The sequence below is a fragment of the Cydia pomonella genome, chromosome 28 (assembly GCF_033807575.1).
Source record: "Cydia pomonella isolate Wapato2018A chromosome 28, ilCydPomo1, whole genome shotgun sequence".
In the NCBI taxonomy this organism is placed as follows: Eukaryota; Metazoa; Arthropoda; class Insecta; order Lepidoptera; family Tortricidae; genus Cydia; species Cydia pomonella.
In genome coordinates, this window is record NC_084730.1 from 4,252,286 (window position 1) to 4,266,399 (window position 14,114).

At 35.0% G+C, this 14,114-nt stretch overlaps 1 protein-coding gene across 3 annotated transcripts in view; it reads right to left on the reverse strand.

Moving 5' to 3' along the window:
* The window catches only part of LOC133532942 (synaptotagmin-7-like), a 940,830-nt gene that overhangs the window by 200,915 nt on the left and 725,801 nt on the right, over positions 1–14,114 (reverse strand). The window contains exon 1 of one of the 3 annotated variants that reach the window (XM_061871818.1): positions 8,544–8,857. The exons of the other annotated variants lie outside the window; for them this stretch is intronic. Coding sequence (XP_061727802.1) covers positions 8,544–8,668 — 125 coding nt within the window. The 5' untranslated portion in view covers positions 8,669–8,857. Of the gene's footprint in view, positions 1–8,543; positions 8,858–14,114 lie in introns of those variants that run through there. 3 annotated transcript variants of the gene reach the window in all.

Sequence of the window (14,114 nt, forward strand, 5' to 3'; positions counted from 1 at the left end):
ATTAAAATGAATATATTACTATTGAGTCTGTTTTCAAAAAATTGATTTATTAAAATGAAAGATAACAAGACGTGCTAATAGAAACCAGTACTTGTTATTTCTAATAGTTAACAAAAGGAGTACAATTTCATGCGCTAAATCTATCAATTTGACATTTTTGCGACTAAAATCGATAACGGCCTCTTAAGGAGATTGGAACCATCTCATACTGAAATGATGTCAGATCCATGTTAGATCAGTATCACATTATATTGTTGGATTTGGCCTGTTATTCTGACTGTAATAGCATTTAACTTTTGACTTTGCTACTAAGATTTTATTTAATTACATTTTAATTTACCAAAATTCCAGTTGACCAAACAATACTTTCATGAGTTGACGACCGATCTGGCCTAGTGGGTAGTGACCCTGACTATGAAACTCATGGTCCTGGGTTCAAATCCTGGTAAGGGCATTTATTTTTTTGATGAACACAGATAATTGTTCCTGAGTCATGTATGTTTTATATGTATTTATTTGTATTTATATATATCGTTGCCTGAGTACCCACAACACAAGCCTTCTTGAACTTACCGTGGGACAGTCAATTTGTGTAAGAATGTCCCTATAATATTTATTTATTTATGAGTTTTGTAATTGCTGCGTATCGATATTGCTGGGTATTGGTATCGATGGGTGGATGTGGTGGACACGGATCTACGGGAGCTCCAGGTTGAAGACTGGCGAGAAACTGCACAGGACCGGGATCATTGGCGAGCAGTAGTGTTGGAGGCCACGACACACTTTGGGTCGCTGCGCCAGAGGAGTGAGTAAGTAAGTTTGTAATTGCTGAGAAGAATTAAGATACCTGACGCCAAAATTAACAATGCGACGTCTTAATAAATTTGAAGTTCACTTTAAATTGTTTCTTACATTTTTCATTTTATTCACTGCACAGCATATGTAATACGCAGGAACTTACCTGTAACAGAATAAGAATTCGTTAGTCGCAATAAAGTAAATATTTAAATTAACACTAGAACAGTCGCTCAACGAGGGGAGGGAGGGGGTTAGGGTCAGCAACGCGCATGTACCTCTGGAGTTGCAAGCGCACATAGGCTACGGATACTGCTTACCATCAGGCGGGCCGTATGCTTGTTTGCCACCGACGTAGTATAAATATTTGCAAAATATAACTGACATTTTTAATGTAAGTAAATAACTTTCAGAGCTCTTCATTTCCCTTTTTATAAATTAAATTTTCTTAAACTACTAGAATTGTTTAATCAAAAATGGCTAAAAACGACGTCTATATATATTAAAACAATCCGTATATGCACTCCGAATTTCTCCTATGGGAGAATTACTCCAACATGATTTCCAAGAAACGCGATCCTAAGTAGAAGTTTATTAAACGACTTAGAACAGATATTCTCATAAAAATCCTAAAGAGAAATAGTTGGAAAATAGGTGCATACATCTTAATCTTCTGTACCGGGCTAATCTAACGATATTTTGTTGAATTTTAATTCGTATATAAAATTAAGGCCTAATTCGAACCTTAAAATACGTCAAACATTTGCTAATGATACGATATGGATTAGATATGTTAGTGTCAAAAGTGACGTTTCAAACAACAATAACAATTCGAATTGGGCCGTTAGAATGATGATATGTAGTTAAACTAAAAACATCAGCTATGATAAATTATTTTCTTTCGGTATACTTCCGGACCGTAACGACTGGAGTATATAAGAAAATCATTAATTTTACCCTTTATATAACCTAGTGAAGAATGACTCATTGTCAAACTCAACAAAAGTTCGATAAGAGCCATTGAAAATGGTGAGTAATGAGAAAAACGTTACGCTCGCGTTCAGTTTCTTACTTTTACGAGTACTTTATTTCGCCCAACATGCATTATATTCGTGCACGACTGTCCGCAAATCTAGGGCGAAACTTCAATTCACTACATCTTATAAAACTACTCCAAAACGGACGGAACGGATTTTTATACATTTTTCATCTATCGTTAGAGTGATTCTTGAGGAAGGCTTAGGTATATAACTTGTTTGGGTAAATTGGTTGAAATATGACGATGTTGTTGGAAAAAATCACGCTGGCTAGGAACTTTAATTGAAAACGCTGCCTAATCCGTTTGAGCTATAACAACACAATGTATGGTGGGGTTGTCTCTCTTTAATGGGTCTACTGGCTCTTTAAAGGATAACTTACTATATCCATTCTTAACTTCTAGAAAAAGCTCACGTAATATATAATGACATTTGCAAAGCTATTTACACGGATACAGTGTTATCAATAAAATAAATACGTTAGTTATACAAAGCATTTCATACAGATTGCAATGGGTCGGTACACCATACAATTTAAATGAATATTTCAGGAGTAAACGTAAATTAAAGTTCCATTTCTAGCCATATAACTTGCACGAAATGTAACAGCGCGGTTTAAAAAATAAATTTCACGTCATACAAAAAGCTCCACTCTTTCACATTTTTGAGGACACAAAACAAGACAACGAAAAGAATTTTGACCTACCTACTTCTTTTAAATTTAATATATATTATATATAACAAATTATCCGCGATCCCGGGCACAACAGCCATCTCCTTGTGTCGCCTTCAAGTGTCGTTAATATGCATCTGATAACCCTACTGTTGCATGTGTCCATAGGCTGAGGTAACCGCTTTCCATCAGGAGGGCCATTTGCCTGTTTGGAACCTTCATAAACAAATAAAGTATGGTTTAGCATCGTCAAATCTATTTGTAATTCGAGTAAAAATCCTTGTATAAATTGTAAAACAGATAATTCCTTTTAAGTAGTAACTTTAGCTGAATACGTCTGTGCCGTCTGTGGAGAAAAGCATCAAGAAGCGAGGTAATATGGAAATGCAAAATAAACTTGATTCCTTGAAATCTACGGTCACAGACAGAGACATGTACAGAATAAGGACTGGTAATCATAAGTATTGTAAATGACTTTGACATTGACATATTTGCTAGCGTGAGCGTAACTTACTTTCTATGCATGTCGCTCGTACTGGCACTGGATTGCACCAATAAGTGCGAATGAGATGTATAGAAAGTAAGTTACGCAGACGTTAGCAAATATGTCAGTTTGACACTATCAATAAATAAATATTTGGGGACAATTTTAAAATCGCCCTACTCCCAAACTAAGCAAAGCTAATGAAATAAGCGGATGAAACACCACGCCAAAAATATCTCGTATTCCGGATAAGTAACTTTTCCAAATAAATGCCCTTAATACCGGGATTTGAACCCTTGGGATAGAACCATCGGCTTCATAGATAGTGTCGCTACTCACTAGGCCATACCGGTCGTCAAACACTGATGAGACAGTCTTCGTAAGGCTACTGGCAGGCGAAAGATAAAGCGTACGTTAAGTGCTATCAGTTGATTTATTGTACGTACTCGGCTCGACTCGACCGTTCTAAGTAGTTTTTAACTTTAACCAGGCCTGACAATTTTTTACGACATGCGTTAGGAACAGTAATGGAAGTGAAATTATCTTTGCATGTTATTTAATTTTCGTTTATAACTTACCTAAGAAATCTACCGATTCGAAGTGGGTAACTGTCGAAACCAATTGTAAAGATTACCCATCTACGAATGTACATACTATTGCAATAAATCATTCTTACTTATTTACCTTGAGAAACGCACAAAAACGACTTATCAATTTAGATTTTTTTTGTCACAACCATATGTTTTGAAAATCATTTCTCTTTATAGACTATACGGTAATGACATTAATTAGTCTTTGTATAATATCTTCTACTTGTCAACACAGAAATAATTTGCTACCTATATGGTCGCTATAAGATCACCAACTGGGTCACCATATGGTATAGCGCGCGGGAAAGAGAATATTCCTTGCGTTAGGGAGGTACTATATGACCGGTTTGGTATAGAGAAACTAGCAGTCGTTATTATTTATTGTTCCTGACTCCTAGTTAAATGTTAAATCTCCATCGTCGCAGTGCAATAAATTTTATTTCTGTTGAAAACACTTATTATTTAATATGTTATGTTATTTAAATGCATTAAATTTGGATTCAGAGATTGACGGATTCTCTTTCATTCGTTTTTAGCCCTATGCCATTTCTAGTCAAATTATAGAGAATTATTGCACTGGCGCATAGTTTCGTGCCTGAATTATAAAGATAAAGATAAAGATAAAAAATGTTTATTGCCCCAACTACCAAAGATACAAAATAAAAATAACATACAACGTGAGATGAAACAAAATACACTTAATTGTACAAAAATTATCCAAAAAAATCACAAAAAATTTACTACAGTTTTGGTATAGGCAATGGGTACCTGTCTCAGCTTTATTGCTAGATATATACCCAGCGCTGATTTTCAGACGGGTCCCTTTTTTGACAGGTCGGTCGGTTTGGTATTAAGATACTCTGTAACTAACCCTATATGGATCAACCTGGTCTGAAATAAATGTTTTTTATTTATTTTATTTATTTATTACATATCCTAGTCATAATATATAATATATGCGATCGGCGCGGTTGTTTTTGTGAATATGTTTGTGTGTGTGTGTATGCGTGTGTGATATATATATGTGTGTATATATTTATATTTATTTATTTATTAATAAACTGAGGGCCACTTCATTCAGGGTTACTAATAACTCGAAGGTACCTGTTAACTCCGGGTTTAACCGGTTAACCCCAAGTTAGTGTCTAACCTTGGATGGCACTTGTGACCCTTAGTCATTTAATAAGCAGTGATCGGTTATTTGGATTCTCCCTCGCGGGATATCAAGCAGAAAAGTTAATATAGATACGACAGTTTCCCGCGATACCGAACAAACCGTACAAAAATAACACAATTTAAATTATCTGTAAGGTATTTTTTACTCTTACATGGCAACCAGTTGAGACAAAAACTTCTATTCTTATCCTAATCTCAACATTTTATTTAAAGCAGAATATATTAAAACCTCCACAAAGTATTAGCTTATATATCCGTCATGATGGAAAAAATACTTCAAAATCTTGACATTGACATTTCATTATTTTCTCTGGATTTCAGTTCTAATTATTTTTGGTGAGCAATAAAACCATTTGACATTGTGGACATTGTTTTTCTCAAACTACCTCTCAGTTGAAAGAAGTGTAATTCACTTTTTGATAACGAATTCATTTATTCAAACAATTAACCCGTAGTAACCATATATTAGCTGATAGACACGCGTACTTACTTGCCGAACTTTTATCCAAACGGTACAAAATGTGCCGCTTTGGAGGCAGCAAATGAGCTGTCAGTGTAAACACTTGTGCTCATTTGTTCGATTTAGACAAAAGAACGGTGAGTAAGTACTCGTCTATCAGCTACTTAGATTTAAAGTGTAATAAAATAAACACATTGTCTTTTTTTTGCCTTTTCTAACAACATAAAGCCCTGATTCCCGGGGCATATCATATCCATACTAACATAATGATTGAGGTCATTCGCCCCATGTCGAATCCAAAAAACCGATCACTGTTAATAAGTTATGTAAAATGTACATTTACTATAACAATATACATAATGGATATATACAGATAATTACAATAACAAGCTTAAATCTAACATAGGCCCTTGAGGCATTGTACCAAGGATGCTGGCGGCCTTTCCTAGTTGTATCGCAATACTGATACGTTGTGCGAGGAAGCCGCCAGCTCTTCAGTCACCAGTTACATCAACCAGACGCTTCGCGATTTCTGTAAAAAACTTGTGCACGCTGGGACCCAATGTACCTAGAGTTTCAAAGCCAAATTTCTCAAACATCTTTTCGTTTTAAAATTTTTGCGCTTTCCGCTGCTCCCCCCGCTTTACCATCCATTCCAAGCTCCAAGGAACTAAGGACACCACATCAGGCCTCTTGCCATCATCCCTGATAATGCCAGTCGGCTCAAGAAGAACACGCACATTGTTGGAGGCAAGAGACTGGCGGATTATTTAGTAAAAATACTTGTGTTTCTATAACTATAAAGGCCATAGTCGGGTTTCCATAGTAAGTCGGCGCTTAAATCAATTTGACTCGGGGATTTTTTTGTGAGGTGGAAGAAAAATAATAAGTCAAAAACTTTCACTAGTAGAATGTTGATACTTAACACAAATATCCTTCACCATAAGAGGTACTCACAAAAAAATCCCTGAGTCAAATTGATTTTGGGAACCCGACTATGGCCTTTAATGTTTATCTGTCTCCCAATAATTCTTAATTCAACTCAGTAGGTATTTAACTTGCGTTTAAATTAAATATACAAAGTGTCACCGCATGCAATTTGTAGTTTTAATTGGATCCCGCATTTAATACAAAGAAACTCATTATCTGCTTGTTTTTCTACTTAATTATACATTTAAATTCTAGTCAATTACGTTTACCTATAACATTTCAAAAGGTATAAATTCAGAAAGCTTGTCTTAGTAGTAATATATGCATCTGATATATAATGAAATCATGTGGTCTTATTAAGAAACGAGCGAAGTGAGTTTACACAATAGTTACTCTTGTTTTAAGTAAATAAGTAAACACTTTATTGTACGAGAAAAAAGAAATGTTGATAGCATCAGATAGAACATAATTGTGTAGTACAAAGGCGAACTTTGTAAGGCCTTAATGAGTAATAATGTACAGTTGTATACAATACTTTTTCTAAGGCAGTGATATTCCATAATTTAAAATTTATCAAAAAAGACTGTGTCGTAAAGTTGGGTAAAAATCCTTAACGACATCGGACGACAGATAGATTATAGTTATATACAATATTCGTAAAATAATACCCTCTCAATACGCCATTTAGCTGAAAGGTTAAAATGCTGGAGTAGAAAAATAGTAGTTGATGTGACTGCTACATAATGAAAGGCATTAAAATATATGTCGATTTATGAAACAAATGTTTCATAAAAGGATCACGCTCGTATTTTAATGCTTAATTATGTACAGTTACATACACTGCGTTATCTACATCAATATCATAATAAGCTTCAACAAAACAAAGCAATTTTATACCTACAAACTAATAAAAGACACACTAAACGTAAAATAAAAACTTATTCGCGCGTCTCAGGCATCCGTTGTTTTCTTTTAATTCAGAGACAAACAAGAGTTAGGGGCCGACTGCCATATCCTTCGATATCAAGTAAGATTCTAGATTTGTCAAAATTAATTGCAACTGACACTTCATTTCGAATAAAACGTCATCTCGACTGATATTAGAATAAAGGTCAAATCAAATTTATTTTTTTCTCAGAGATGTTCCAAATTTGAATGTAATTAAAGTATTGGTTATCGATACATTATAGTGTACTCGTATACTACGATGTACCCACGGATACATCTTTGTTAATATAGGACTACTCGAAATGGGCCGTTAGCTTATCGTGCCTGAATATATTATAGGGAGGTTATGATATAGATGTAGATAAAATAATATTATGATACTTTAACCTCCGTCGTCCCAAGTTCATAATACTAGTACAAATTACAACCAGAGAAATTTAATCAATGGAACTGAGTGGCTTTTGTTTTGAGTTGCCATTGAATCAAAATTTACTGCCAATTTTTCTTGTTTGGTTGGTTGCTGTTAAATAATGGAGCTTTTTATATCGAGATATTTTTTTTTCGTCGCTGGCAAACAAGCATACGGCCCGTTTGGTGGTAAGCAGTCTCCGTAGCCTATGAACACCTGCAACTCAAGAGGTGTTGCCGACCTTAACACTCCGCACCCTCGTTGAGCTCTGGCAACCTTACTCACCGGCAGGAACACAACGCTATGCGTAGAGTCTAGTGTTTCGATGCAATGATTAATTATGTTAACCAAAAATATAAGTTTAATATTTTTGTAAAAAATACTCGAAATTGATAGATCCTAATGTTTTTGTGAGAACAAACATATATCCTAAACAAATATAGAGTGAGACCAAGATAAGTTAGCAGCGATTTTGATATCCCAGGCGGTGCAAGTAAACATCATAATTTATAGAAGTTTCATGTTAAAATAACACATGCACCGTTTATTTGGTATTTATTATGTTATTTCTAATCACGACCGTTTTCGATAGAAAAAGGAAAATAAAGTGTTTCAAGATTTTTTCCAATTCTATTACTATTTTCTATGAGGGTGACGGAATGGACAGACCAAAACACGTATACTTACATATAAATTTTGAGACAATTTTTCACATATTAGTATTGAAACTGCTTGTGCACCCCAAAGGTGCAAACAAAACAATTTTCATATCAAAAATGTGTATTTTTTAAGGGCCCCTGTCTTTTAGTTAATATAGAAAATAAAAGGTAGAAACCTATAAGTAAGAGTTCCTCTGTACCTATCAATTTTGTATATTTTCAATGTACCTTTGCCAGTATTTAATCCCCGCATAGTGCCACTCACCACCCTTAAATTATACTAATTATATTATTATCTACTGAATACAAGATGAGAGGTCAAGGTCGGTAAAAAAAATAGAGGGACCATCAGAAAAAAAACTATCATAATATTTTATAATACCTCTGTGCATAGTACTCGAAGAATGCCACCAAGATCTCAATAGATCTCGTCATCGCTGCCCACATTTCGTGCGGTTTGCATTTTGACCCCGAAAGAGAGGGCAGTCTACTAGGGCCGTCGGACATTTAAAAAAAATCACATTTCCAATCAACACGTGTTACTACGTAGCGTACTACAACGCAAAACCACCAAATTTAAAAAATAAAAACCACACAAAACACTGGCCACTATAATGTACACTTTTGAAAACACTGAGTTCTTTATTTAAATTGAAATCGCCGCTCAATTTTTTTTTCTATAGGGACGCGACACGCGAGTGTAGGACCAAGGTCTCAACTGAAAACTTACGGTACGCGCATGCTCAAAAACATTGTACGCAAACTCGGCCATCCTGCTACGACCCCCGTCCTCGCCCGCGCCATATTGAATTTTCTAACAAATACGGATTTTCTAGTATCATTTAAAGGGTCAAGCGAAAATGGTTACGTTTAAAGTATGTAAGCTGTACTTGTACAGGTATCTAAGAATCCACAGTTGGTTTTTCGCACATTGGCTTTTTGTTTTTATTACAATCGATGAGAGTGGTTTCGTTGTGTTAACAAAGTGATTGTTTCCTCATGTCTGGAGGAAGTATTTGCTATTTAATTCGTTTTGTGGCTTTGTTTACGGAGTTATTAAATGTGAACAATGAAATTTCTGGCGGTCAAAAGGATATATACAAGGTTTTTCATTATGGTGTAATTTTGTCTGTCGGAGGGGTGAATATGTAGGTCATAATGAACAATCCCACAATTTGCGAAAAAGAAATCTGCTATACTATAGAAAACACTGTCAAATGATTCGCTGAAATGTACGAGATAGCCGTTTTTTTGCATTTTCGGGATTTCTCCCATGGTAAAAGTTGTTCAGTATGACCTACATATATACCCCTCAAAGTATGATCAGACATATCCAAAACACTCTAATAACACTATAGATTGAAACTACATACTTAAAGGTAAACAGATGGAAAATATCACAGCTTGTTAATAATAGATAAACTTTGGTAATCAATCTTAATTAAATTAGCTATCACTAACAAGTTTAGTTACTTCGTCTGCGTGAAATTATGATGATAATTATGGAGTAAAACTACTCTATGTCCTATATCCTTTTCCGGGACTGAAACGGATGTAGTACCTATACCAAATTTTATCTATATCGGTTACTGGCTTAACTGCGAAGGACGGACAGGCAAACAGAGTTCCTATCGCATTTGTAATATTATATTGGTAGGTATACTATGTATTAATGGGTATCCGTTTAAAGGCATATTGGCAGGCATAAAATGAGGCAGTTAGTAACCTGAAAGCATTGAATAAATAAATAAAATAAAAAAATCTTTATTGCCACACAACAAAATTTACAATTTCTGTGAAAATAGCTAAAAAATACAAAATAACTTAAACTAATTAACTTAAATTAACACAATAATTACAACTTAAATCTATAATGTGGCAAAGGGTGCCAATCTCAGCATGTGCAGTGCTAGAGGGCTCTGCGCTGATTTTCAGACTGGTCCCGGGAGAGATTGGGGTCGGTCACTACTAGCATAATGTACCTTTCTTAGGTACAGCTCTATATTGACATCTTTGTGTATTTGTGTGTTCCTGTACTATAGTTTATTAATGTACGTGTATGAGTATGTGGGGCTGGTATGTAGAAATAGTGTAGGTAAGAATGTACTTTGTAATGTGTGTATTATGTTTTGTCTACATACATACATACAGATAAAAGAAAAAAAGAAGAATACATTAAATAAATATAAAAATAATAAAATGAAAATAATTTATCAAAACCAAAAAAAATAATAAATATATATATAAATATAATATTTGGAGCTACAACATATTTTGTATATTTAATAGATGTGTACGGACTAAACGCTTATATTTTAAGAACGTTAAAGGTTCTCGCAAGGGGGGAGGTAGGTCATTCCAGACTTGCATTGGTGGCGGAGCTGGGATGGTTCGAGTGGCGCTACCTCGATTTCACGTAAATATTAAAAACTAAATTAATAAATTCTAAAAATAATGTGAAAATAAACTTATAAGGTCCTTCTAAATTTTGCCCTCTAGGCAAGATGCCTATCATGCAGGCGGCATTCCCGCGCTGGATGGCAATGACCAATATTTGCGAGAGAAAGCCGCCCGCGTGAGGGTGACCTGTGGCCTTCCTTAGGCGTTTGCCGAGCGCCTTGTGGAGCCCCCGTGCCCCCATATGTAATTGTGTAACTGACTATACTGAAATATCGTGAACTCAAAACACAAATGGAAATAAATAAAAATAAAAATAGTTATAAAGTACACAACTAGATGCACGATGCAATAAGGGCTTTATTTAAAATGGGCTTACGCAAAATCGGCGTTTTTTTATTGGATTTTGAATCGATTTAACCAAGGGCAAATGCCATAAATAACATGAAATAATAACACGGTAATATAATATGGGCTCGATTGGAAAAAAAAACAAACATCCCTAATCAACGGGGGGGGGGGGGGGGGGGGGGTTTAGGGTCGGCAACGCGCATGTAACTGGAGTTGCAGGCGTACATAGGCTACGGAGACTGCTTACCATCAGGCGGGCCGTATGTTTGTTTGCCACCGACGTAGTATAAAAAAAAAAAAAAATTTCATGTTGTACCCAGCATACCATAGCAATATTTCTTAGTTTAAACTTTTTTGTACAAATATATACAATATTAAAAAAATCGCAGATAATTTGTGCGGTCCATATTAAATAGTTAAAGGGCTCACTGATTACCAGTTCGCCGGACGATATCGGCCTGTCATTTATTCGCAAAAGCTGACAATCGCGAATAACTGACAGGCCGCTATCGTCCGGCGAACTGGTACTAGTAATCAGTGGGTCCCTCTAGTATCAACTTACAATATATGTAACGTTACAGTTCAATAAATTATATAAATGAAATTAGGTAACTTACTCGTACACACTTTAGATTATTGTGACCGATCTACCGAACTGCATGTTTTTGAACACGAACAAATGGCGAACTTAATTCCAAAAGGTATCTACCATAATTAAATGCAAAAATACCACAAGTATAAATTTTATTATAAAATAGCTGGTAGAAGTAGATACATATCTCTATTAATATAAAAATTGTATTGTAGTTAGTTCAAATTATTTTTAGGTTAACGTTTTTTCTTACGTCTAATTTGTTATAATAATATAAGTGTGTTTTCAATTTCAATTTTAATAATGTAGAGTAGCAAAAATATTTTTGGTATGTTTTTTAGTATGTATACATTTTTTTGTGTTCCTTTTCTATGTCTGTTTTTTTCTGTTTCGTTGACGTATGTGCCGCCACTAATGATGCTAGTGAGAGAATTTTAAGTCAGGTCCCACTGAAAACTAGCGCCACGGATTGCCGCGGCATTATGCTGAGTGGGGATCCTATTTTAGTGTCCAATGATTTTTCTCTGTATGTCCTTCTTTTTCCAAATGTATAATATAATAATTATAGGTAATGTCTTCTTTCTTTCCACATTTAAACAACTGTTTTTCTTCTCCTTTATATCTTCTTATTAAGCTGTGCCAATAAAGATTATTCTATCTATCTATCTAGTGATATTGCCGAGGCATCTGCCAAGCAAGAAAATTTAAAATCCGCACAACGGCCATATCTTCTGTCGCATGTTTCTCGCGGCGCGGCATATCGTTTATTCCCTTAGAAGTTCCCGCCTTTACAACCTCTTAAGGTGTTTACCTACATAGTAAAAGTTCACTCGAATGTAACAGCACAATGTCGCATCATCCATACAATGTAGTTACCCCACTAAAACCCCCGAGTGAAATATAACATATTTCCGACGTAAGTGCGAGAACTCCACACATTTTCCCGGCTTATTCGCAACTCTCTACAAAATGCAGCGAGTTTTACAAGGGGATTGCCTCGCTTGCTTTGATACCGTACACTTTCAGATTACTGGATGTACACCTATTTTATACTAGCCCTTATATCTTGTTTTTATTTTTAGATCTCACGATGGATAGAGTATAGAAGATGGTCCTTCTAGCCGGATTCTATCCTCCGCAAAACTAGATCTACAAGCTAGTATAAGCGAGCCACCGCTCGTGCCGCCCGGTTCTGAGCAGCACGATTAAAATGTACCTATTATGTGACTTAACCCATTTGAAATCTTGAATAACCTATGAATATGTATCTTTTGTTATTGTTTTTAATTTCTTAATGTAGTTGAATTATAAATTTGATGACATTATTATTTCATAGTTATGTGTATTTAAATAATTTAATGACATGTTAATCTAAAATTATTATCATTTTGTTAATTAATAATTGTTATGTAAATGACAGTGTATACTGTATGCTTATTACCAATAAATATTCTATCTATCTATTTTGCACGACAGCTCGCCACGCCGCCTGCCTCTTGCTTCCAGTTCGCGGCCTACTTATAAGGGGATTGCCTCGCTTGCTTTAAAATATTGTACACATTCAGATTACCTATTTTATACTAGCTCAGATCTTGTTTTGAGATCTCACAGTGGATAGGGTTCGGCTAGATGGTCCATCTATAGTATTTTTCACATTGCTTTAGCTTCAAACTTCACAGTTGGTTTGCCTCGCTTGCTTTGGTACCTTATACTTCCAGATTACTGGGAGATTACTGGGTACCTATTTTATGCTAGCTCGTAAATCTAGCGTTCAGATCTAACGGTGAATATGGTCCGGCTGGAAGGACCATTTTCTGAGTTTTGGTTGTCACCTGACGTTATATAATTTTATTATTCATTAGATTAATAGTTATTTACAAAACAATAGCGAAAAAGTAGTAAATTCGCACGTGTATCGTACAACGTTTTACATTACATATGCCCCTTTAAATTTTCGACATAGGCACGGAAAGTGCTCATTCCCGTACTAGTGCGGCTAAGTAGCACCATAATTATTTAAAAGAAGATTACCTATTATTTTCCTCGACATCCTACTCATATGTATGTATTAATATGCCTAAATGATTTATATATAAGTCCCTATGTTTAATAATGTATATATCGAATGTCTAACTTTGACACGGCCTAAAATCTAGTTTATTTTACGAAACACAACTGACAATATTTTATTTGGCCTTCGGCATGTTTAAGAATGTATTTTTCTGGCTCGGAGAATTTTTGTAAACAGATGTTGAAAGTTGTCGAATGTCACAGATGTAAACAAGAATAAAAGATTTCTCAATCATAAAACGCAAAATAAAAATATTTTGACTACAATAAATCATTTTCATCAATAAAAGAACGAAAGACGCGTAGAATTCCAATAAACAATGTTTTGAAATAAGACATTGACATGACCGATATTGATATTTAATTTAACTTTGTACGCATTATTGCCATGTAAGCTGCTTGTAGCGACTATCTCAGGGCCAAATAGAATATTTTCAAGCGTTATAAAGTGTTGGGTGAGGATCGTACAGTCTTCCAAATTGTTGAAGACTGTCTGGACGTCCTAGGTACCGCTGGAGAGACGAAGCGTAAAAAGACCTTAGC